General features: G+C 43.3%; 1 protein-coding gene across 3 annotated transcripts in view; it reads right to left on the bottom strand.

Moving 5' to 3' along the window:
- The window catches only part of prdm16 (PR domain containing 16), a 667,238-nt gene that overhangs the window by 74,895 nt on the left and 567,778 nt on the right, over positions 1 to 24,565 (bottom strand). For 2 of the 3 annotated variants that reach the window (XM_048561011.2, XM_059638054.1), the window contains exons 4-7: positions 15,479 to 15,581; positions 12,561 to 12,759; positions 10,652 to 10,799; positions 4,183 to 4,336 (exon numbers count right to left, since the gene is read on the bottom strand). In XM_048561011.2, coding sequence (XP_048416968.1) covers positions 4,183 to 4,336; positions 10,652 to 10,799; positions 12,561 to 12,759; positions 15,479 to 15,581 — 604 coding nt within the window. Of the gene's footprint in view, positions 1 to 4,182; positions 4,337 to 10,639; positions 10,800 to 12,560; positions 12,760 to 15,478; positions 15,582 to 24,565 lie in introns of all 3 variants that reach the window. The other variant, XM_048561012.2, reaches the window with a different exon arrangement.

Genomic DNA, 24,565 nt, shown 5'->3' with positions numbered 1-24,565 from the left:
CTCCATCTCCTACCTACTAACCTCATCCCACCTCCTTGACCTGTCCGTCTTCCCTGGACTGACCTATCTCCTCCTTACCTCCCCACCTATACTCTCCTCTCCACCTATCTTCTTTTCTCTCCATCTTCGGTCCGCCTTCCCCTCTCTCCCTATTTATTCCAGAACCCTCTCCCCATCCCTCTTTCTGATGAAGGGTCTAGGCCCGAAATGTTAGCTTTTGTGCTCCTGAGGTGCTGCTGGGCCTGCTGTGTTCATCCAGCTTCACATTTTATTATCTTGGATTCTCCAGCATCTGCAGTTCCCATTATCACTGATATATATATGCCCATGTTGGCTGTAATAGTGTTAGCCAGGCAGACTGCACAAGGTAAAGTTACAGAGAAGAAAAAGGTAACCTGTCTATGAAGAAAAAATCTACAATATAAATTATGACCAATTTAACCTTGCTTGATTTAAAATGTTAAAAATTAAATGGAGCAGCTAGGAAAATGAAAATGAGATATCCTTGTGTATAGGATTTCAAACAATGGTATTTGTGAGGGGTTCTATGAGATCTCTGGCCCACCATCAGGCTGCTATCTAGCTCCATACCTGCCAGCATTGGTTTTTTTACCCCAATAAAAGCAAAACTTTGTTTGATTAGCTGACATTTTCTTTCAGATGTCAGAACAGGGAATCTGTGGCACTGTGCCTCAATATAAGGAAGGTTCTTGAGGAGAGCTTTCGGATTTATTGATGCTCGCTTGGCTTTGTGTCAATATTGGCAGGGTTCCCGTGATTACATAAATATTTCAAGCCCTTAAAGATAGAGTATTTTTCTGGATAAACCTATCTTTAGGCAACGCAGTTTGGAGCTGGAGGAGCACAGCAGGTCAGGCAGCATGAGAAGAGCAGGTAAGTCGATGTTTCAGGTCAGGATCTTTCTTCAGAAACAGAGGGGAAAGACAGCTGAGAAATAAATAGTGGGAGGTGGGATTAGGGGGAGTGGATGAGGGATTCGTGGAGTGAGTGGTCCCTATGAAAAGCAGATAGGGGTGGGGAGGGAAATATCTCTTTAGTTGTGGGGTCGGATTATAGGAGGCAGAAGTGACAGAATCCCCTTGTCCTCACATATCACCCCAAAAACCTTTGCATCCAGCGCATCGTTCTCTGCCATTTCCACCACCTACAATCAGACCCCACAACTAAAGAGATATTTCACTCCCCACCCCCATCTGCCTTTTGAAGGGACCACTCACTCCGCGACTCCCTCATCTGCTCCATATTCCCCACTAATCCCACCACTCCCGGCACCTTTCCCTGCAACCACAGGAAGCACTACACTTGTCCCTACACCTCCAACCTCACCTCCGCCCAAGGCCCAAAGCAAACTTTCCATATCCGACTGGGGTTCACATATACATCCTCCAACCTGGTCTACTGTATCCATTGCTCCCGATGTGGCCTCCTCTACATTAGTGAAACCAAACACAGACTCAGGGACCTTTTTGTAGAGCTTCTGCACTCTGTGAGATAATCAACAATACCTTCCGATCTTCAAACATTTTAACCTCCCCTCCCACTCTTCGATGACGTGTCCAACCTGAGCCTCCTCCAGTGCCACAGTGAAACCACGAACATAGAATTCACCAGTTTTAAAATCACCCCACTCCCAGCCTCATCTTACATCCCACCCTCCCTCTCATCCCCATCTATTTGACCTGACACAACCTGTCCATCATACTCCCCACCTATCCGGCCCACGCTTCTAGGTGACCAGTCCCCACTACCCCCTACCTGCATCCAATCTATCACTATCCCACCTACCTTACCCGGCCATACCCATCCTCTTTCCCACCTCCTTGACCTGATACAACCTGTCCATCTTCTCTCCCCCATCCAGCCCACCGACCAACCCCCACCACTGCCTACCTACATTCACCTATCATCATCGCACCTACCTTTCCTGTGCCCCACCCTTCTTTCCTCTATTTATTTCCCAACTCCCTTCCCCATCCTCATTTCTGAAGAAGAGCCCCAAACCAAAACATTGACTTTCCTACTCTGATGCTGCCTGACCTGCTGCGTTCCTCCAGCTCCACACTGTGTTGTCTCTGACTCCAGCATCTGCAGTTCTTGCTATCTCAGTCTTAGGCATCTGTACTTAAAAATGGCTTTGCCACCAAGACCAGAAAGAAATACATAAAGAACTCAAAGTGGACTTGAATATTATTATGCAATCAGCCTTTGCTATGTAGCCATGTTAGTGAATTGTCTAAATTGCTAATACAAAAAGGAATTGCAACTAAACTGAAGCATAGTTATTAAGGAACTAAGAGAGCATTTATAACCATTGCACCTTGCAGGCTGGACTAGGTCTTTTGCTAGACCAGGCAATCTGGTTTACCAACATCCCTGGCTGTGAATGGTCTCACACCATCTTCTTAGGTGGCAAGCCACTCACATCAGGATCTCAGATGGGCGGAACATGGTTGGTCATGTTCTATAGTAACAGAGGAATAGATTGTGTAACAGGTTACAAGATGAGCCCACAGTTCTAGTGGCAGTGAGACAAATTCTCAATTTAAATTGGAAAGCCAGCTAAGTTGGCCAAATATGCTTGCCCATGGTGGGTCTTTATAGCTCTCAGGCCAAGCCACTCGACAATTGTGCTGACCAATGCTGACAGGTTTACCCTCCGAAGCCCATCAGCTATTTACCCATCCCAGGTAAACATTGTGGAGGAATAGATGGGTTTTACATTTACCTCTATGGATGAAGGAGAAGGTAAGGTGTCAGCTGAAAGTCTGACATTGAACAATAGGCAGGAAGAAAACCAAGGGATAAGTATTAAGTCAAAGAGAAGAATTAACGCTGCATTTCAACTGCTGCAGAAATAGTCAACATCTGCCTGTATTCCTTGTTTGACTTGGAACTTGAAGGAAACATACTGTTGCCAATATCATAAAGCTCAGTGTCGACGAAATGAAAAGTGACAGCTTCGATATATTTAGTTTGACTCTGTAGGGCAATTCTGGGCCTCAAAGGTCAGTCTCCCAGGAGTGTGTGACTAACACAAACACAAATATCACAATTTGCAAATTCTTCATAAAGTATTCAGTCCGTCCCTATATTTCAGCCTATCACTGCAAATAATCACTTTGAGCACTGGAATTAATCACCAACTTATCAATGACACGATGACTAACAAGTTGGCACAGCTGAACATATGTGGCAAAGCCTTACAAAATTTTTTTTCCAGTTGAATCTTATCTCTGAGCACTAATGGGTTCGAGAAGGCAGGCAGACTAGTTATCAGAAAGTGCATTTAATCTCCAATTTGTAACAGCTAACGCAAAAATCTGACAGGAAATGAGTGTGTCAGGTCAAATCTCTGTAAATAAGGGAATTGGTATTAATGACTGTCTGGCATTAGTCAGAAGTATACCTACAAATCAAAGTTCTGTTAGCTCACACTGGGCAGCCATTTTGGTTTCAAGAATGGGGCATAAAGTAAGGACTTCAACCAGGCAGTGCAGCAATATGTTAAAGAAAATTGGGGGTAAATTTGGCTTGCTTGTGATATCGCTTATGTCAGAAAGCAAATACTTCACAGCTTTTCCATAAATACTGATAGTTAAAGCGCTGGTGAGGGCAAAAGCAAAGACTCTTTATTTAACTGCCTGGGCACAAAGGTGAAGCAAGGTCACAGGGTGAAGATGTTCAGCCTCCATGAAAGTCCAACATGGGTCAATGCCTACAGGGGAGAAATAGGGGGTGAGGAGGTGAAGGAACTGAGAAACGGTATGATTGGAAAATATTTTATAGTCAGTATACATTCCTCTGGGTTATTTTGAAACTGACTCAGCTGAGAAGAGGGCTCAGACAAATTATTTAATGAGGGAAGTAAGCATTTTTTTGCAAGTTAGCTGAACCCAAAATCTGAAAGGATATAAAGGGGTAACAAAAGGGCAGGGCAGCATGCTGGGGAGTCTCTAGAACTGCAAACTCAAGGAAAAAGCACGAGTCTGGCATGAGTGTTGACAGAAACAAATGACCTTCTGAAAAAATGGAGAGGTTTGGCAGGACCGCACTGAGTTCTTGGATTTAGTCAATCATAAGACTAGGAAAAAGTGATTAGATGTCAGACAACACAGGATACCCGCAAGTACACATGAAGATAAGACAGATGCAATAACTCACAGGTGAAAGGCTTAATGCTGCTGTGTATGTGCTTGTGTTGCTTTAATCCAGATGAGGTGGCAAAGGTTTTTCCACAGTCAGGGCAAGCGTGTGCCCGGGCTCCCACATGTTGAGACCTGATGTGTCGCTGGAGATTGCTTGGATCAGTGAAGACCTGATGAATTGGAAAGAGAGAGAGCAATAATAAAGCGAGTCATTGGGAACCTTACACAGCAACCTGTTAAAGGGGACTGTCTGGTCCCATGTATTGGAGATCTCTTTAAAACAGGATCAATAATTATTGCAGAGGAATCTCAATATCAGAAGGGAAGAATTGCAGGACCAGGAGGAGGAACACTAATTGAGCAACTCTTTCAAAAAGCAGACACAAACACAGTGAACTGAGTAGTTTAGATATTTTAAAGCCAGTGTTTTTGGATGTGTAATGAGTAGGTGGGACTTGAACCCATACATCCCCAGTCAGAGGCAGGAACTCTACCACTGCACCAAAAGGACCCTCAGTGCTATTGCACTTAATATAGAAATTGACCCAACAATTCTGTGATTAAGGATCTTCTGCAACTGATCTAGTCAGGCACTCCTCTGTACTGCAGTTACTTTTGTATTAATTTGGCTTCATGTTCATTTAAGTGCTATGTCGCAGATTTTGCACCTTTGATCTCATTGCATTGCTGGGTTCTGTCAATGTCAGGTGTCTGGTAAAATTTATTACCGATGTAACTGTGGTATATAGCTCTGCACCTGCTTAACCAGCAGGCGATAGGCTTTCAGCAATACCTCCACAATGTCTCTTTTTCAAAGAAAAGAGAAACAAAGCAGCCTAAAACCCTTCTTGCTGGGATCTTTACAATGTAATCTAACTAGACCACTTGAAGCTGGAATCTAAGTGTGGGCAGACTCCTGGTTATCAGTTTATTTGATTGGGGTTGGCCATTATGAAGGCTTCACTGACAAAGACTGTTATTTCAATATCCTTCTCATCAGAGGAACTCTTGTGGTATGCCTCCCTATGAGCCAAGAGACTGGGGTTTCCATCCCATCAGCTCAACAGGTTTGTAATAACATTGCTGAACAGGTTGATGTTGAAAAAGAAAATTGTACTTAGTCACTAATCAAATACTTACTTATTATCTGGCTTCTGTTAACAAGATTGCATTACAGAGCTAAAGTTAGAGTGTTTATGGCCTTGTGGTAACATCTGTACCTCTGAACCATGATATCTTAGTTCAAATCCAATCTGCTCCAGGAGTAATAGCAATATCTCTGAGCATGTTGATTTGATAATATCCAGAGAGCTAAAGTAAAGGGAATTGTGGTACAGTGGTAGTGCCCCTACGTCTGGGATAGAAGGTCTAGTTTCAAGACCCATTTAGAGGTGACCTGAACAGTTTGGATAAAATAACTACAGAGCTCAGGGTTGAAGGACAAAGGGCAATTCTGGGATAGCAGAGGAAAATCAAATTCAGATGTGTAACTTTCTACGTAGAATCATGCACTCAACAACAATGCATTTATACACAGCACTTAACAAAACACCAGATAAATGTCCCAAGGTACTTAACTTTATCAATAAAACACTTTTGACACCGAGTCAGATACTCGAGGAGATGACCGAAGGATTTGCTTTCAGGAGCACATTAAAGGAAAAGTGAGTGGAAGAGAGGCAGAAATGTTCCTGCTGGGAATCCTGCAGTTGAATCATAGAATCCCTACAGTGTGGAAACAGGCCATGTGGCCCAATAGGTCCACACTGCCCCTCTGAAGAGCATCCCACCCAGACTCATTCCCCTATCCCTACATTTCCTCATGTATAACCCACACATCCCTGAACACTACAGGCAATTTAGCATGGCCAATCCACTTACCCTGCACAATCTTTGGACTGTGCGAGGAAACCGGAGCACCCAAAGGAAATCCACAAGGGCAGTCACCTGAGGGTAGAATCAAACCTGGGTCCCTGGTGACGTGAGGCAGTAGTGCTAACCACTGAGCCACCATGATGCCCAGAGGGTCAAGACAGCTGAAAGCAGGCTGCCAATGTGTGGAGTGAATAAAATTGGGATGTGCAACAGCCAAATTGGAGCACAGAGGCCATACACTGGATACTAACTTGGAAATGATTCTGTCTTGGCTTTAAACAATTGCCACAAATGGAAAAAATGGCCAGGGAATAGATTTTGTGGCAGGAATCAACAGCAACGACTTTTGCCTTACCAATAGTTAATCAGAGGAAATTTCTGCTCAAACAATATGAGATGTTATAGACAAATAATTTAATCAATCAGGCATTGCAAAGGTCAAGAGAAGTGGTGTGAGGCAGAGCTGAGGGATGTCAGCACATGAATGTGGAATCTCATGCTGAGTTTGCAGACAATATCACTGAGGGGAAGCATGTAAATAACAAAAAACAAAAGCCAAGCCTTGAACAGGTGAAGGTGTGGGAGCAGGAATCAGTGCATTAATGACTTGTTAGTTTAGGAATGGAATGCGACAAGATTCACATAAGTCACGGCAGAACCTTTAGTGTCACATGATCACAAATGGATAAGTTTTTCAAAAGTTGATCAATTACCAACAGGGTTGTTTCTGGTGATTTATGAAAATGAGATAGTGACTAGGGGAGATTTCATAAGTTAATTCCACAGGGTAACTTGATGGCAAAAATCTGCCTTTGCATTTGCAACAGTTGATGGTGATACCATTGAAAATGTAACGTGAGCAGCAATTTACAACAGGGAATGTGGAAAGGAAAGAACCAAAAACTGTCACAACCTTAGTGGAGTATGTGAACAATAAGTGCATACTGCTTGTCCACTGCACACTCCCCTCCAACCCCACCACACCCGGCGCCTTCCCCTGTAACCGTAGGAAGTGCTACACTTGCCTCCACACCTCCTCCCTCACCCCTATCCCAGGCCCCAAGATGACTTTCCACATCAAGCAGATGTTCACCTGCACATCTGCCAGTGTGGTATACTGCATCCACTGTACACGGTGTGGCTTCCTCTACATTGGGGAAACCAAGCGGAGACTTGGGGACCACTTTGCAGAACACCTCCGCTCGATTCGCAATAAACAACAGCACCTCCCAGTCGCAAGCCATTTCAACTCCCCCTCCCATTCCTTAGATGAAATGTCCATCATGGGCCTCCTGCAGTGTCATAATGATGCCACTTGTAGGTTGCAGGAACAGCAACTCATGTTCCACTTGGGAACCCTGCAGCCCAATGGTATCAATGTGGACTTCACCAGCTTCAAAATCTCCCTTTCCCCCACTGCATTCCAAAGCCCAGCTCATCCCTGCCTGCCCAACCTGTTCTTCCTCTCACCTATCCCCTCCTCCACCTCAAGCCGCACCTCCATTTCCTATCTACTAACCTCATCCCGCTCCCTTGACCTGTCCGTCCTCCTCGGACTGATCTATCCCCTCCCTACCTCCCCACCCACACTCTCCTCTCCACCTATCTTCTCCTCTATCCATCTTCGGTCTGCCTCCCCCTCTCTCCCTATTTATTCAGAATTGTCTCCCCATCCCCCTTTCCTGATGAAGGGTCTATGCCCGAAACATCAGCTTTTGTGCTCCTAAGATGCTGCTTGGCCTGCTGTGATCATCCAGCTCCACACTTTGTTATCTTAGTGCATTCCCAATGTCATTTCAATAAGCGGCCAGGCGACTTATTTCTGTAGACATATGGAACATTATATACCAGTTGTTCTTGGAGGTTGGCTCGCTTAGTTGGGTGGACAGCTGAGTTACATAAACAGTGCAGATTCAATCCCTTCAATTCTGAGATTAACATAAAGGTTCCATTTTCGTTACTTTATCTCTCACTGAGGTGTGGGGCTAAACTGCCACTCATGGTCTGTCTAATGAGAGAGCAGTCTTATGGTGACTTTCGCTGTGGAATCAAAAGTAATGGATTGAGCTTCCTTGCTGCCTTGAAAAGTTTCTCTCTTTCAACAATATGCAACTTTTGTATGGATTTGTCTTGGGAAGGAGTTTCTATGGACTAATATGGTAATAATGTATCAGAAAAGGGAAAGGGAAATAGAATTTGGGGGAACGAATTGTAGCACCACAACATTGACTGAGGTTAAAACAGTAATCCAATTTCTCTTTAAACTAAAATGGAACAGGAGCTCTGCTGTTACTGAACTTCTGACAGCATCCAGGGTTTACAGCCCCAGTGATGTTTGTTGAGTTCTAACAGCACTTCACGAAAATTAAATACTTTTGAATCAAGTTTTTTGAGCTGTACTGTGATCCTGGAAGGCAGGATGGATTTTCACGACCTCGATTGCCTTTCTTTATGTGTGAGTGAAGCAGCATGATATTGGGACATTTCATTAAGCAATACAAGGTTAAACAGCATTGTACTAGTGATTGAGAGAGATAATAGGAACAGCAGATGCTGGAGAATCTGAGATAACAAGGTGTAGAGCTGGATGAACACAGCAGGCCAAGCAGCATCAGAACAGCAGGAAGGTTGACATTTCGGGCCTAGACCCTCGAAACGTCAACTTTCCTGCTCCTCTGATGCTGCTTGGCCTGCTGTGTTCATCCAGCTCCACACCTGTTATCTTGGACTAGTGATTGTTCGCAGTCCCACCTTGAGAAACAAAGAATACTTTTCCCTCCCTTTTACTCAACAGAAAGATGACACAACCTAAAACTCTACTCAGATCATCACCTGATAAGAATTTGAATCAGCGGAAACTCAAACAGTGGAAGGAAAGAGTCTTTTATTTCTCTAAATTTCAAGCATCAGCTTTCAATCTTTTGCTTACCTTTCTATCCATTTCCTTATCATTCACCTTGGCAGCACATCATCCCTCCTCCCAGCCCCCCCCAAACACATCTGATGCACAGGGATTTTTTTTACTAACAATTTAAGTTTAATTGTTTAAGAACTATATATTTGAAATATGGTAAAGGATCAAATGAGATTGGAATGAACTCTACTCAGTAGCACAAGGAAGCGGTAGATGCAGGTACAGTTACAGCATTTAAAAGTAATTTGGACTGGTACATTAATAAGAAAGATTTAGAAGGATATGGCCCAAACACAGGCAAATGGGGCCAATATACACTGGGAAACTTGGTTGACATGGACGAATTGGACCAAAAGATCTGTTTCTGTACTGCATGTCTGTAGACAGGGTGAACACAGAAAGGGAGTCCAGAACAGGGGAGACAGTCTAAGGATGCAGGGTAGATGATTTAGGACTGAGATGAAGAGATTTGCTTCCCTCTAGAGAGTGGTGAGCCTGTGGAATTCACTGCCACAGAAAGTAGTTGAATGTTTTCAAGCAGGGAACAGATCTGGTTCTTAAAGCTAAAGGGAGTAAAGGGATTTGGGACAAAATGGGAGCAGCCGTTGGGTAGTATAATCAGCCCATGATGGTATTGAATGGCCAAACAGGCTCAGAGGGCTGATTGGCCTGTTCCTGCATTTCCATGAAATTTGCAAATCACTATGTTGTGATTTTACACAGCAATCCAGTCAGTCCTTCAGTCTGCAATACCTCATGTAGGACTGGTACACTGTTCAATTTCAGCTGCTTCCAGCATCAACACAGCCAGAGGCTGTAATGCCATGGTCAGACCTATTGTAGATACCTGCAATACATGATTCACTTTCGAGACACTTTGTAAGTGGCCAACCTCTGTCCTGTGTTTATTTTTCTATATCAACCTGTTCAGAGGTGTTATTACATACCTCTGGAAAAGGTAAGACTTGAACCCAGGTCTCTTGGTGCAGGAGTGCGGACTGAGCCTCTGCAAAACAACAGCCATTCGCTTCTGAGATGACAAGGTAGAGAGCTGAATGAACACAGAACGCCAAACAGCATCAGAGTGGAAGGATGGCTAACGTTTCAGGCCTAGACCCTTCCTCGGAATTGGCCCATTTCTGAAGAAGGATCTAGGCCTGAAACGTCAGCTTTCCTGCTCCTCTGATGCTGTTTGGCCTGCTGTGTTCATCCAGCTCTACACCTTGTCATCTCAAATTCTCCAGTATCTGCAGTTCCTACTATCTCTGAAGCCATTAGCCTCCGTACTGTTGTATCGCTACATCTAGTAATGCCAGTTATGCTTAAATTAATTTCACCAGGATTTTATCATGTCTTTTCCAAAGTTGCCGAGAGTATGAGGGACAAGTTCTGAGTGATGTGATATTGAAGCTCTGTTAATTGCGAGGTCTCAGGGGAGAGACTTGTCAGAAATTGCACATTAAACAAATCCCGTCAGTGTATTTTCCAGTTGACAGGCCAGAGAAAAAGAGGGTGAATTTCCAAATAATCAGGACTCTAGTTAAATAGTAAATAATTAACCTTAGCCTCTTTAATCAGAATCCCTGCTAACCAGCTGCCATTGTATCAGTTTAACTAATGATTTCAAAGAAAGAACTAATAACAGTATAAACAATGAGACAATGAAAGGTTTGGCTCTTCTTACCTTCAACCTTACCTTATCACAATTTTCACATTCAAAGCGTTTGCCACTATCATGTGACATTTGATGGCGAATCAGGTTGGACTTCCAGTTGAAGGCTTTCGGACATTGGTCACACTTATACTCACGTTCCTCACTGTGAATGATCATGTGTTGTTCCAGGCTGCACCAACAGGACGGAGAAATAGACAACTTAGCGCCAAGAGTCACCCAGATGTAAGACAGTTTTTATATAACCTTGAAAACGAAACTTCAGCTCTCCTGCTATCCCAGCAGGTAAATCTGAGTGGTACTGTGTGCAGGAGATCTCGAGTTCATTCAATGGCCTTACTGCTTTCAGTCATTGTACCAATTGGGGTGTTGCAATTAGTCAGTGCCCAAAATCGAAGAGTAGACCTGCTGAGCTTTTCCAGAAACTTCTGCTTTAGCCCTTCAGTGTGCCACTTTGAAAGCATACATATGTGGCCATTGGAGTGAGCACAGGATTGGGCTCAACATGAATGGCCCCTATAGCTGACTGACTCACTGATGCTCACTGTTAGGGACTCACACAAGAAGAGCCAACACCTACAATGAAAGTGGCGGAGAGTTTTGAGACAACATACTGTTGCGTACCCTACTTATTCTTCAGGGGAGTGATAGGGATGGCAGCTACACACAAGCTGGGGAGTAAGTTTCTGTAAAAAGTATGTAAGCCAGACTCTTAACATGAGAAGAGAGAAATCATAAACCGCACAGAACAAAAGAGCAGGTTTTAACAGTTAGAATCAAATATTTACCAAATAAGGAGGGGTTTTACTGACCCAGCACAAAGATAAGCAGTTAACAGACTGGGATTTCCAATCTGGGAGCCATCCATTTGCAAGTGTGCCGAAGGCTGTATTCAGGAGCAGCAAAATCATTTGCGACAACAATATATTCTCATTATTAACTACTTTAGCTAAACAGGCTTCCAGGAAATGACTGAAAGAACATTGTAGCTTCTACAAACACTACCATATATAAATGACTTCCCTCCCCTTTCCCCCCACTTCCTCCACCCCAAGTCCACTTGAAAGAGAATGGGAAACAAACCTTTATCTCACTAAATTACTGGAAGTTGCAGCAACAAGGGGGCTAAACTTTTACAAATTAATCCCAGCAGCGCAGTTAAACAATAGTTAATGAACATTTAGTTGAACACTGCTCAATTAGTGAATGAATAATTGTGATTTAAATTATAGCAAGCGATAAGAAACTGGAGCATTTCACAAATTTAAAAGTACCCTGTTACACAAAACTGTTTTGACACGCAAATATGAGGACAGAACTTATGATAGTTACTGCTATCATCAAAAGTGAGGAACTTAAGGTTAATATCTGCATTAAATAACTATAGACAGAAACTGAGTACAGGAGCTTTGAACGGACATACAGAAGTGGGACTGTGGTGACAAGATCCCTTAAATCATTTCGACAGCAGTAGGATAAACTGAGTGGAGAAATGGCAGAGTTTTTCGAAATGAATGAGCTTGAAGTCACTCAGTTCACCTCTCTAGTTTATGATGTTTCTCTGAGCAGTGCTTCACTCACCTCACACATTCTCTCTAAACAGGGAATAACATATGAGCTCGAAGCTTACCCTCTTTCGTCATGGCCCCTGCTGTTCAGGACAGATGTTAAATTCATCCACGCTATCATGTCAAATATTAAAAATAGAATGAAAGCGGTGTGGAAAAGGGAGGCTATGAATATAGCCATTTGGAGAAGGCTCTGCCATTAATTGACCTGTCTTTCTTCCTGCTGTGCAGCTCCAGAGCTCCAACATTTGACACAGATTAAGTAACGGTTTGCGGCAAGCTGTAGTGAGTATGTGGAACTGGCACCAGCAGCAAGGGGTTTAAGGCGCCACCTTCGCCAGCCATTAGCCTGCGGTCTCACGTACCTGTATTCATTGGGGAATATCCGATCGCAGTCCTTACACTCGTGAAGCTGCTCGTCCCCCAGCTGGCTCTGCTTGAACTCTTCGTTGATGGTGGTGAAGATGGCGTTAACGTTGTTGCAGGCATAGGCCTGGTGTCGCCGCAGTGCCACTTTCGAGCGGAACAGCTCGTCGCAGTCTTCACATCGGTAGCGCTGTTCGTCTGTGGGAGCCGGCGCACGAAGAAAGACCCACGGACCAGGTGAAAGAAACGGTAGAGAAATAAAGAGTGAGTTAAAGATTTGAGCAGAGAATCAGTTAAAATCATGCAGGGAAAAGGACTCCGGCTGAATGCTGTGAGGGCCTGCGCTGTGTAATCATAAATTATTGCAGCCTAAGTTCAAACAAATTAAAGAAAGGGAGCAGCTATTATTGAGTTTATGAGGCAGCATCCTGCTCCCTGTGCCAAGTCAAACAATCCACTGGATGCTGTAAATTTTCCAACAGAACAACTGGTGTGAAGGGGTCAGTTCTGCTTGGGTTCTGCCCCCTCACCTCTCACTTCGACAAGAATCCCACCGTTCCCTCCTCCCCACACTCGACATTTCTGCCTGTGCATCTCTGTTGTTACCGACAGCACTTGAAACAAGAGAGACCGAAAGTAAAATTGGGCCCTAATGGGTTTCAAAAAAAAATAAAGAGTCAAAGAAAGCAGAGTTATGTGGCTTTTGCACACAAATCCACAAAGCCAGTTCCTCTGGAGACAGAAAACTGAGCAGCTCATTCAAACTTCACTCATTGGCTGCACACAAGTCACCTTTCATTCTTCCTGTGCTCCACCATGGTCTATCCTCCTGCCAGAGTTTCCTTGCCTTATAGTTCACAAGGTGATAGCTGGCAACTCTACCAGAGGTTGGTTACACACCTCCCTCAAACGCCTCACCATGTTTAAGCCTTTACAAATGGCCTGGGTGACATTGTACCCCAAGTCACGGCAAAGGTCAGGGCCCAGTTGCCAGAAATGTGCATTTCCAGTGCAGGTTCCATGCAAGAATCCATTTTTAATTCTCCCTTTTCTCTCCCTAACTCAGGGATGCTTGGGTCTATTGTAACACCTGGCCTTGGCTGGTTAACATTTACTCACTTACAATTGACTGAGAATGGGACATAGGGCCTTGCTACTTTGTGTGTCTCAGTAACACACCTCAAGGTGCTTTAGCCCATGGATGCAGGAGGGTTAGCCACCCCCAACCCCCAACCCCTCTGCTGATACAGAAAGGGTTCATAAATGTACGCCCACTCAGCTAAACACACAAACTGACCTTTAAGTAAATCAGGCACCAAGCCCAAGATGATAAGAAAATTGGGTCTGAATTATAACATTGATTTTACTTCAGAAAGTACTGCATTAGCTGTAAAGTGCTTTGGGATATCTTATAGTTGCAAAATGCACCATATAAATGCAACACAGTGTGGAGCTGGAGGAACACAGCAGGTCGGGCATTACCAGAGGAGCAGGAAAGTCAATGCTTCAGGTTTACATCCTTCATCAGGACTGGGGAAGGGGAAGGGAGCTCAGAAATAAATAAGGGGTGGGTTGGGCTGGGGGAAGGTGGGTGGGATGGTGATAGGTGGATGCAGGTAGGGGACAGTGCAGATTGGTCAGTGGGAAGGGTGGGGCAGATAGGTGGGAAAGATGGACAGGTTGTGTCAGGTCAAGGAGGTGGGGATGAGAGGGAGAGTTGGACATGCGATGAGGGCTGGGGGTGGGGAGATTTTGAAACTGGTGAATTCGACGTTGAGACCTTAGGCTCATATGCTCCCAAGGTGGAATATGAGATATTGTTCCTCTAGTTTGTGAGTGGTGTCACTGTGACACAGGAGGAGGCCCAGGATGCACATGTCACCCAGGGAGTGGGAGGGGGGAGTTAAAATGGTCGGCAACTGAAAGGTGTTGTTGGTTATGGTCCGTGAGTCTGTTGCTGAGTCTGCACTTGGTCTCACTGATGTAGAGGGAGCCACAGCTAGAGCAATGGACACAGCAGAACAGGTTGGAGGACATACAGGTGAATCCCTGTCGAATATGGAAAGTTTGGGCCTTGGATGGAGGTGAGAGGGGACATGTCATGATGAAGTATGTAAACCCAAAATGTTGACTCTCCTGCTCCTCTAATGCTGCCTGTCCTGCTGTGTTCCTTCAGCTCCAAACTGTGTTACCTCTGACTCCAGCATCTGCAGTTCTTGCTATCCCCATGTAAACACAAGTCTTTTCCTATTTTGTTCTGCACCCTGATGTGGTTTAATATCTCATCATCCAGCTGAAATATTAAGGCTGGAGAAGAGGAAACTGGGAGGAATTAAATAAAGCAAAAAGTAACCTGGCACACATTTCCTTGCAACAAGTCAACCCTTGTTGCAACCAGGTGGAAGTCCACTGATCGCAGGCTGGGTCCGCTGCCACTGCATTGCACATGGGTGCTAGGAAAGAGATGGGTCAAGCTGGGATGACATTTGCGTTCCCATGTTCCCGAGAGGAATGGGGCAGGGGTGGAAAATCACAAATGGCCTTTCTCAGAAGCTGACTGGATCTCCACTTGAGAACACAAAAAGAGTACATCATGGTGGGCTTCAGTTACGTTTGTTGATTTCGAGATTTGCAATCAAATAGAGATATGTTGCATGGAGTGACACCTCATTGTCTCACCGATCAGATGGGGAAGGTACTGCATTGCCTTATCCACAATCAGGTAGAGAATCACTGCTTGGGGTCCTGTGGGGTCAGGTGCAATGGCACTGCATTATCTCATCATGATTCTGTAGAGAGACAATGTGTGGTCCGCTCGCGATCAGTTTGAGAGACACCACATTGTTTAGCCATGAGCAGACAAAGGCAATCACTGCCCAATTTAGTCATTTGTCTATGTACTTACGACAAGCCTTACCATCAAGGTTTGGTGGCATTGTCCCATCAGGATAGACGCCGTCCTTCATAAAGACCAACAGTTCGTCGCCCGATTTAACCTCTTTAATTACTTTATAGTAAATCTGGAATTAAGATTAAATAGAGAATTAATCTAGGCTGTGAAACTGACAGGGACTTTGTAGACTTAGACAGCAAGAGCAGCAATTACTTCACCCTGCAAAATGAATTGGGATTCTCCAGATTCATAGCAACTAATATCAATGGTTCCTTCACTAAAACCCTGTACACAGGGCTGGAACATAAACCACAGCCCTGAATAACATTCTGTCTCATTGCCCAGAGCTGCATTCTAACAAAAAGTGAAAGATTCTCTAGCTTCACTTTGCAGTCTTCATACGGGGAAGCATTAAATGGAATTTGCAATCCTGCTGAACAATTCTCCACAGCTAAAGTGTAGGAGCTTGGGATGGTAGATATTTCAAACTCTGAAGAGCAAGTATTGAGATATCAGTCAGAAACTGTTCAGTGCTTAAGGCTGGTCTAGTACCTATCACTTTGAAGCTTGCTGGGTTCTCAAGTTGATGCTAGTGACTTAGCATTTGACTGACAAACCATTCACCAGATAGACCTTTGTCACTTTGAAATGGTAGCCTGACTAACAATGAATTTATGATGCACTGACCATAGTAACAGTGGAGGAGCTATCAGTGATACTTGTTAGGTAAATACACAGAAACACATTTACATCACAACTCCCCAACCTCACCTAACACAACACTTACATCCAAGTCTGATTCTGTTTCTCTTCAGTGATCCAAGAGACAGTTGTGACGTTCCAGGCTCTGTTGAACATGTTGGAAATTTGGCTGGTCCTTTCCTGCCCAGAGACAGAACATTTGACCCTAGCCTCTGCTTATATGAAGCTAACTCCAGCTGTAACTTGCTCAGAAATAGTAGGAACTGCTGATGCTGGAGTCTGGGATAACAAGGTGTGCAGCTGGATGAACACAGCAGGCCAGGCAGCATCAGAGGAGCATCTGAAGAAGGGTCCAGACCGGAAACGTCAGCTTTCCTGCTCCTCTGATGCTGCCTGGCCTGTCGAGTTCATCCAGCTCCACACCTTGTTATCCCAGCTATAATTTGTATGTGTTCCGTGTTTGTGAGGTCTGCGAGTCTGTGTGTATTTGTATTAATATGTACTGTTTGTGTTTATTGTATGACTGCTCAGCGCCTCATCAGTCTGTGCACCACTTGTACCTGAAAAATTCAATGACTGCTCATGGTGTTTCAAATCTACAGTTTTCTACTCTACACTTTGAGCAACTGAAGCCTGGGATCTCCATCAACAGGCCAAGGAAAAGAAGGCAAAGCTGTGTGGGCCAACTCTCAGGACAGAGGAGTAGATATTTTCCTAATCAACTAGATATTATAACACACCTCTGGAACAACTGGGTCATCAACCCAGGTCTCCTGGCCCAGAAGTAAGGACATTACCATTGTGGCACAAGAGCTTCCAGGAATGAGGAGTAGATATTTTAATCAACCTGTGCAGAGATATTAATTATACATCTTTGGCGTAAGTTGGACTTGAACTCAGTCCTCCTGGCCCAGAGGAAGGGACAGTCACTGCCCTGCCAGAGCCAGGATTGAACAAAAAGCCAAAAGGTGTAAATTTGGAGTAACTGATGAAAGATGGGTACCAGAATACTTTTAATTGCATTTAGAGATGTTAGTACGTCTCATGTTAGAGAGAGGTATTTCTGACTAAACATGTCAACTCTGGTTTGAGATCTCAAGTTTAGCGTTGAGTGGTTTGGGTTTGTGTTTCAATTCATCAACCCACTTTAGAGCCTTAGATTGTGCAGAGCATTTTACAATTATTTCTTTGTGGAGGAAACTCCTCGCGATTACAGACATGCACCTAGGAGCACAATTCAACTTCCAAATGACACTGGCAGCTGTCTGAAGCGAAAAATATATTCTGAAGGAAGATATTTATGATTAGAGTAAAACAACAGAAATGGAGTGAGAATCAACAAATACAGAGGGCAGGGCAAGTACTGAAATCTGGTGACCTCCTGAACATTTTGTGATCCCCCTGCCACCTTTTGACACCCTGGGGTCAGGACCCCAGTTTGAAAGCTTATAATCCAGAGGCAAGAAGGGATTTAAAAAGGATGTTGGGAGAAGAAAATGAGAAGCAGCTCAGGGCAACTGCACCAACCAATTACATTAGACGCTAAATGTTACCAGAGCCCATTTTGCCTTTGGGATTTGAGTTGAGCACTTTGTTGGAGGGAAATAACGAGAACAGTGCTTTATTATAACCTGAACATCACAAGAGGACCAAACATTTCGCACAACGCACAAAACAAATCACACACGCACAAACACACACATGGTGAAAATTGGTCCTAAGCAATTGCACAAATCAGGTGTTGGTGAATTATTGACCTCTTGTTTTCTGCATTGAATTTTCTTCCACAGAGTGGTACAACAAACTGGGCAGGCAGGGTATAGGAGGAACTGTTGCTCTGGTATTGCTTCATATTTGGTGCCGCTCAAGACATCACACACACACACACACACACACACACACACACACACACACACACACACACACACACACACACACACACACACACACACACACACACACACACACACGAGGCGCTAAGCCAGTCATAGAATAAACATAAACAGTACATATTAATACAAACACACACATATTTGCAGACCTCACAAACACAGAACACATACAAGTTACAGCTGGAGTTAGCTTCACACAAGCAGAGGCTAGGGCCAAATGCAGGAAAGGACCAGCCAAATTTCAAACCTGTTCAACAGAGCCTGGAATGCCAATAACTGTCTCTTGGATCACCGAAGAGAAGCAGAATCAGACTTGGACGTAAATGTTGTGTTAGGTGAATTTGGGGGAGCTGAGAATGTAAATCTGGGTCTAGTTTCAGACTAACGACCCGGACAGCAGCATGGCAAATGGATGAGTCCTTTGATTATTTTTGTTCTTGGAGTTGGGATGAATTAATTGGCCATCCTTTGTCAGCTGTGATGGTTGGAAGAGTCAACCGCATGTTCTGGGACCGGAGAGTCATGCGCACACTGGGTACCACTCGCATTCCTGATCACTGATCGTTGATGTGAGGTGAGGAATGAAGTGTATTAGGCTGCAATGGTCAAACTATCTCCCACCCTTCATGTGTGTGTTGGCACTTAAGGGAAAACTCATGACATCCCATGGACTCTCATCCAGTAAGGAACAATCACTACAAGAGAGAAAGTGGGAAAGACATAGGACAAGACAGTAATGCATAAATCCAAAACCTGCAGCACCAGCTCAGGAGACAGGTTTCAAAGCTGTCTTGCACCTTTTCTTCTGGCTGATGTATTGTAAGGATTCAGGAGGAGAAATTTGGCTTAACGTGCCTTAGTGATTACGGAACTTGACTAGCAACTAGTGAATTCAAAGTACACTTTAATTCAACACGTTTGAACAGATCTCACAGGACACTACAGAAGATAATTGTAAAAGTATCTACGTTAAAAAAAAGCTCAAGAGGGAAAGGACCTGCCTCTCATTCACATTCTGACTTATTGCTGGACCATCAACTCATTAAGTAGAGAAGGCAAGAGAATGGAGCTCAGTAAATTGCTCATTTGGAGAAACAGTGAAAACACAATGAGCCAAATGGCCTCCTTGTCTGCTGTGACAATCCTGTGGTTCTATTCTATTCTAAACCGAGTCCAAAATCTTCATTCCATGACCTGCAAAGAACTGAAGTTTCAGGTGTGGCTCTCTCCACTGCAAGATTCAAGGGATTTTTTTCAAAGAATTAAAGTATTCCAATGTCTCCTGGTTTATGCAGCTTATGCAGCAGTGCACATGATTCAGCCCTTATTCAAACAGAGATTTTACTTTTCAGTGATCTTAACGGAATTTAAGAGATGGGCCCTTGCCTGTAACTAATCTCTGTCACCACTAGGAGGCCCCCTTGCCTAGTGTAGTAGATGTTACCCTTTGTATCCCACTGTATTATGTGTCCAGAGCTGTGAGCTTGCTCAGTTCTTCAGCAAGTTCACCCACTTTCACAACATCTTAAGAGCAATGAAAACAAAAACCGCTTCACTTCACAATATAAAACTACATTCTGGGTCTGTGGCGGCATATCTGTCAATTTGTTATTGTGAAATACAATTTGTTAAAATTCAAGAAACAAACAAATTCTCTCTCCTCAATATTTACTTTAACCAGCTTTCAGCTCAAAACAAGACCTATTCAGCAACGGTATTCAATTCAAAATAATAAATGATGCATTTTGTAGAAATTTGTTCAGCTAATCACCAGCAGGAAAAGAAAACTTATGAAACTAACTTGAGGCCTCAAAGAGGGTGTCACAATCCTGTCCTAACTGGGAGCTGAAGTGTCACAGAATTTCCAGCTTTTCTCTTGACAATACAATGCATGTTGCAGATTCTCCGGTATTTTGATAAGAGGGAGGCCATTTAGAACTGTCCCTTGTCATGTCACAAGTATGCCCACAGTCTTAAACTACTATTCCTCATTCCTAGTTTTCTCAATTTCTTCGGAATCATAGGGTGACCTAACTGCAATGCCAGCATATCCACACAGCAGTCCACATTACACCTGCCCAGCCTGAACCAGCACTTTCCTAGAGCTGGATTGCTGCCTTTGCTGAAATTCGATATTTCATAAATGTTTCTGGTGAGTGATCAGACTGTAAGAAAGCAGACATCTGTTCAGGGGCATAAACGTCCACTTTCAAATTTAGGTACCACATAGATCCTCCCAAATAACCTCCCAGCTGGGGTGAGGGTCGCAGGTAGTAATGTTGTGGTAACATACGGTCATTCACAGTATTTGGCCCGTTTTTAGATAGTACTTCTTGCATGTGAAGCATTTCCATTCAACATTTTCCAATTTCTAATGATACAATAGTTAAAAGATGGTCTAAAAAGCTGTCTACATCACAACAGTGCCTTAATAATTCTATGTATTCAGAGACATATATGTGTGTATATTCAAAAACAAAAAAAAATTGAAATCCCACTGCAGAGCTAAAGAAAGCTTATTGTGTTTTTGGTAAGTGACAATTCTGGACCAAGCCAGGAAGATTGAAAGCAAAGCAATAAATAAAAACAAGCAAAAACAGCAACATTCATTCGTTAAGGGACGCAATGAACTCCCTGACTTGCAACACACAGAAGAAAGCCTCTTCATGAGTTTTGATTCTACCACTTGTAAAAGTGAATAAAAGCACAAACTGTTTCTTGAAGTGACCCGCGGGCTACACTAGATTTCTTCCTCAAAAAGCACTCAGAATAAAATCAGAAATTGCTGACCTGTGTTTGTACTTAGAGATGTGGAACTCTGCTACTGTGGGCCTCAGAGAGCTGGACTTGTTTGAATGCTCTCCAGATAGATAAGTTTCAATCTATTGGAAAGCTCAGAGAACTCCAGTGAACACAGAGCTGAATCGGGCCCCTGTTCAGCAATATAGACAGAGCCCAGCCCTCTTGACCAGCTCTTCAACCCTTTCTTTCCCTGTGCTGTTGAAGTTTTATCTTTCTGCCACTCACTCTCTCTTTCTCTCTCTCTCTCTCCCTCTCTCTCTCTCAGAGATCTGCTGAGTGGTTTTGAAAGCACATTCTGTCACTCCCACTAATCACATCAGCTAGGCTTGACCTCTGAACCTTCCCGACATTGCGTCTCTATTACCAAGAGATTGCGACACCAAGACCATTCATAAAATCAGCAAGTTAAAATGAGTGCATCAGCCCTGGCACAGTGGAAATAAAAGATGTGCCCCCATGTCATTTTACAGATCTGGCTTGCCACAAAAAAAAGTTGTGAGTTTAAACAAAAGTTGAAGAACACTGGCAATCTAATGCTTTCACTCTGAGACCATTAACCATTGTCCAGTCAAATCAAAGCAACGAAAACATTAATGTTCCTTAGCCAATAATCTGAACCATTCACAACAGACAAATGAAAGTCCACAGTGAAAATAATGAGCAAGGAATAAGAGACTGAGACATGATGGACGTGCTCATAGATATAGTCCTTAATTTCAGGCATTTTAGACAACTAGTATCCTATACAGCATGGAATAACGAGCATGTATTCAATTCTTAATATTCCTGATACACCTGAAACATACAAAACTGAGAACTGACTTCAAGAATGTGGAGATTTCATAACACAACTTGCTTATTTGCAGTGAGAAGGTTCTGTCCTGAGGTGAGAGGTTTTGGAACAGGACTGCGGCCACTGCAGTGTTAACTGCCGGTTTCTTTATACCTTCCGAGACATTTGTGTATGAAATCAATATTGAGATGCCTGCAAATTCCAGCACAAGCCTTCTCCAGAGTTTATTGAAACTCTGGGTAGCACTGCAAGCATTCTTTTTTTTAAGTTGAAAGCCAAAACTTACAGTTATTTTACCACATCGGCCAAGAGATGAGCATCAGACAGATAAATCAAGAAGGGAGTAGGAGGAGAGTAGAAATTTACTCATGTCTAGTAGAACCCCAGTCTAGAGACTGCAGGGAATGTCACATAGGCAATTAATTGCCTCAACAAATAAAAAAGTGAGAGGACTGCGGATGATGGAAATCAGAAACCAAAAATAAAAGCAGAAATTGCTGGGAAAACTCAGCAGGTCTGGTAGCGTCTGTGGAGAGAAAGCAGAGTTAATGTTTCGGGTCCAGTGAGAAAAGAGTCACTGGATGCAAAACATTAACTCTGATTTCTGTTCACAGATGCTTTCAGACCTGCTGAGTTTTCCCAGCAATTTCTGCTTTCGTCTCAGCAGCTCATCAGGGGCAAGGTAACTATCCAACATCATCAGAGATGGGGAGCAAGAGAAACGTTCAGATTTATCAGGACATTTGACATTTTATTGTATATATCTCCATTATCAATTTGTGAGACTTTTGTGATGCCCGATCTTTACTCTCCCCTCTTAATCAAAAGGTGGGCTCCTCGCTTGTAAACACAGAGCCTTATTTCTTTCCATTTTAAGGGGCCCATTCGTTCCATGTAATTTTCAGGCAGCAGTCCTTTCCAAATCAAAAATTAGACAAATAACTGAAATAAATTGCAGAGAACAATGGCAGAAACAGAAGGGAAAAGTGCTGAAAATGAACAGCAGGCCTCTTGGTTGGAAAAAAGACAGTCAGGTTAATGTTTCACTTCAGAGTCTTTCTCTGCACCCAAATAAAGTGTCACCAAGAATTGCTAACCTGTCTTTTCTCTTTTACAAGAGTCAATTGGCCACTGTCAGGTATTGGGTTTTGATGTATAAGATAGTGCCAGAGATGGGAGAGAGACTTAAGAATCTTGGTCAACATAGTCACTTAGTAGCAAGAAGCTGCAAACACAAAAAAAAATACAAAACTGAAAACGAAAAACACATCTTGTTGAATGGAAAATATACAAAGGACAGAAAAGTAGATCATGAGAGCTACCCAAAGTGAGAATAGGAAGATATTTGCAAGGGCATCAAACTTGACACCAGAAGCACAACTATATGAGGAAAAGGATGGTTGTCAGGAATAATGTGGAATTCTTGAAAACCAATAACAGGGACATTGTTGATGAAAATAACTAAATGATAGACGGTGCATGTGCTGAATAATTACTAAGCATCGGTATATTTTGCAGAGCAAGTGGCATAGCAGATATCCCAAAGAAACTGCTATTGAGTCATGCTGGTACTCACCCAAACTAATGCAAGCAATAAAAGGAAAGGTTGCCAGAGTCCCACTTTCTCATTGGATTGAGATGACTTATGGTGGTCTAACCTGAGGGTCACCATGCTTAGGTGAAGGAAAGTTAGGAGGGAGAATCCTTCATGGTTACCTCAGCTGGTGTGGGCATTGAACCCATGGTGTTGGTATTACCCTACATCATAACCAACTATCCAGCCAACTGAACTAACCAACCCCCAGTGCAAGCAATAATAACAGCAATGAGGAAATAATGGGACTAAAGAGAGAAAAACTCCTCAGAAGCAAGTGGCTTCCACGCAAGGCTTTTATAGGCGAGAACATCTCAGATTTTTAAACTGAATTCTTCGTGGCGTCACTAGATTGGCCAGCATTTATTGCCTATCCCGAATTGCCATGGAGAACATGGTTGTGAGCTACCAGCGCTGTTGGGAACAGAGCACCCCCATTTCAATCCAGCAATAGTCAAGGAGCATCGATATGGTTTCAAGTCAGAATTGAGTGTGGTTTAGAATGGAAATTTCTGGGGATTTTGCTGCCCTCACCTCCCCTTGGGGTAGATGCCCAAATTATTATCTTACACCAATCGTGTCAAGTTGTGAACCATTCCCTCAGCAGGGAACACCGTCACTCACAGTTTATGACAGGTGGCAGAGGGAAATCAGGAAATTATGGGCAAATTAGAATAACATCCGTGATTGAGCAATTGACAAAGAATTAAATAAGGGATAGGGTGACTAAACACCTTGAAAATATTCAGCTGATCAGAGCCATATCACAGATTCCTAAAAGGAATATCATATCTGATGAAAATTCTGATGAAGAGTCATTTCAGTCTCAAAACATTAACTCTGTTTCTCTAACCACAGATGCTGCCAGGCTTGCTGAAGTTGAAGTCCAAAGAATTGAAGGCAAGTTATTGATGTAGCTAGGAAATTAGCTGCAGTGGCAGGAAATAACAAGTAGGAATAATGGTCAGGGCGCTTCAATTGACAGGTTATAGTAATAAAATACACAAGTTGCTGGAAAAACATAGCAGGTCTGGCAGCATCTGTGGAGAGAGAAACAGAGTTAGTATTTCAAGTCCAGTGACTCTTCTTCAGAACAGCGGTCCGTGGTTTCTCCCAACAATGTGTGTTGGGGCCTTAACATTCAATAACAATTTAGATAATGAGATAGTAGATGGAAGAATAAAAGTAGAAACAGATATTAATATATTATGCAAATGGACAAATGTATTCTCTTGTTGGCCAATGTGAAGCCATCCAGTTTGGACTTAAAATGCTAAAGGAGAATATTATCTAAATGGCGAAAATCTAGGAACAGTGAAAGTTCAACA

Source organism: Stegostoma tigrinum, chromosome 28 (genome assembly GCF_030684315.1).
Source record: "Stegostoma tigrinum isolate sSteTig4 chromosome 28, sSteTig4.hap1, whole genome shotgun sequence".
NCBI classification, from domain to species: domain Eukaryota; kingdom Metazoa; phylum Chordata; class Chondrichthyes; order Orectolobiformes; family Stegostomatidae; genus Stegostoma; species Stegostoma tigrinum.
The sequence above is the reverse complement of the archived record's forward strand: the minus strand, read 5'-3'. Positions and strand labels throughout refer to the sequence as shown.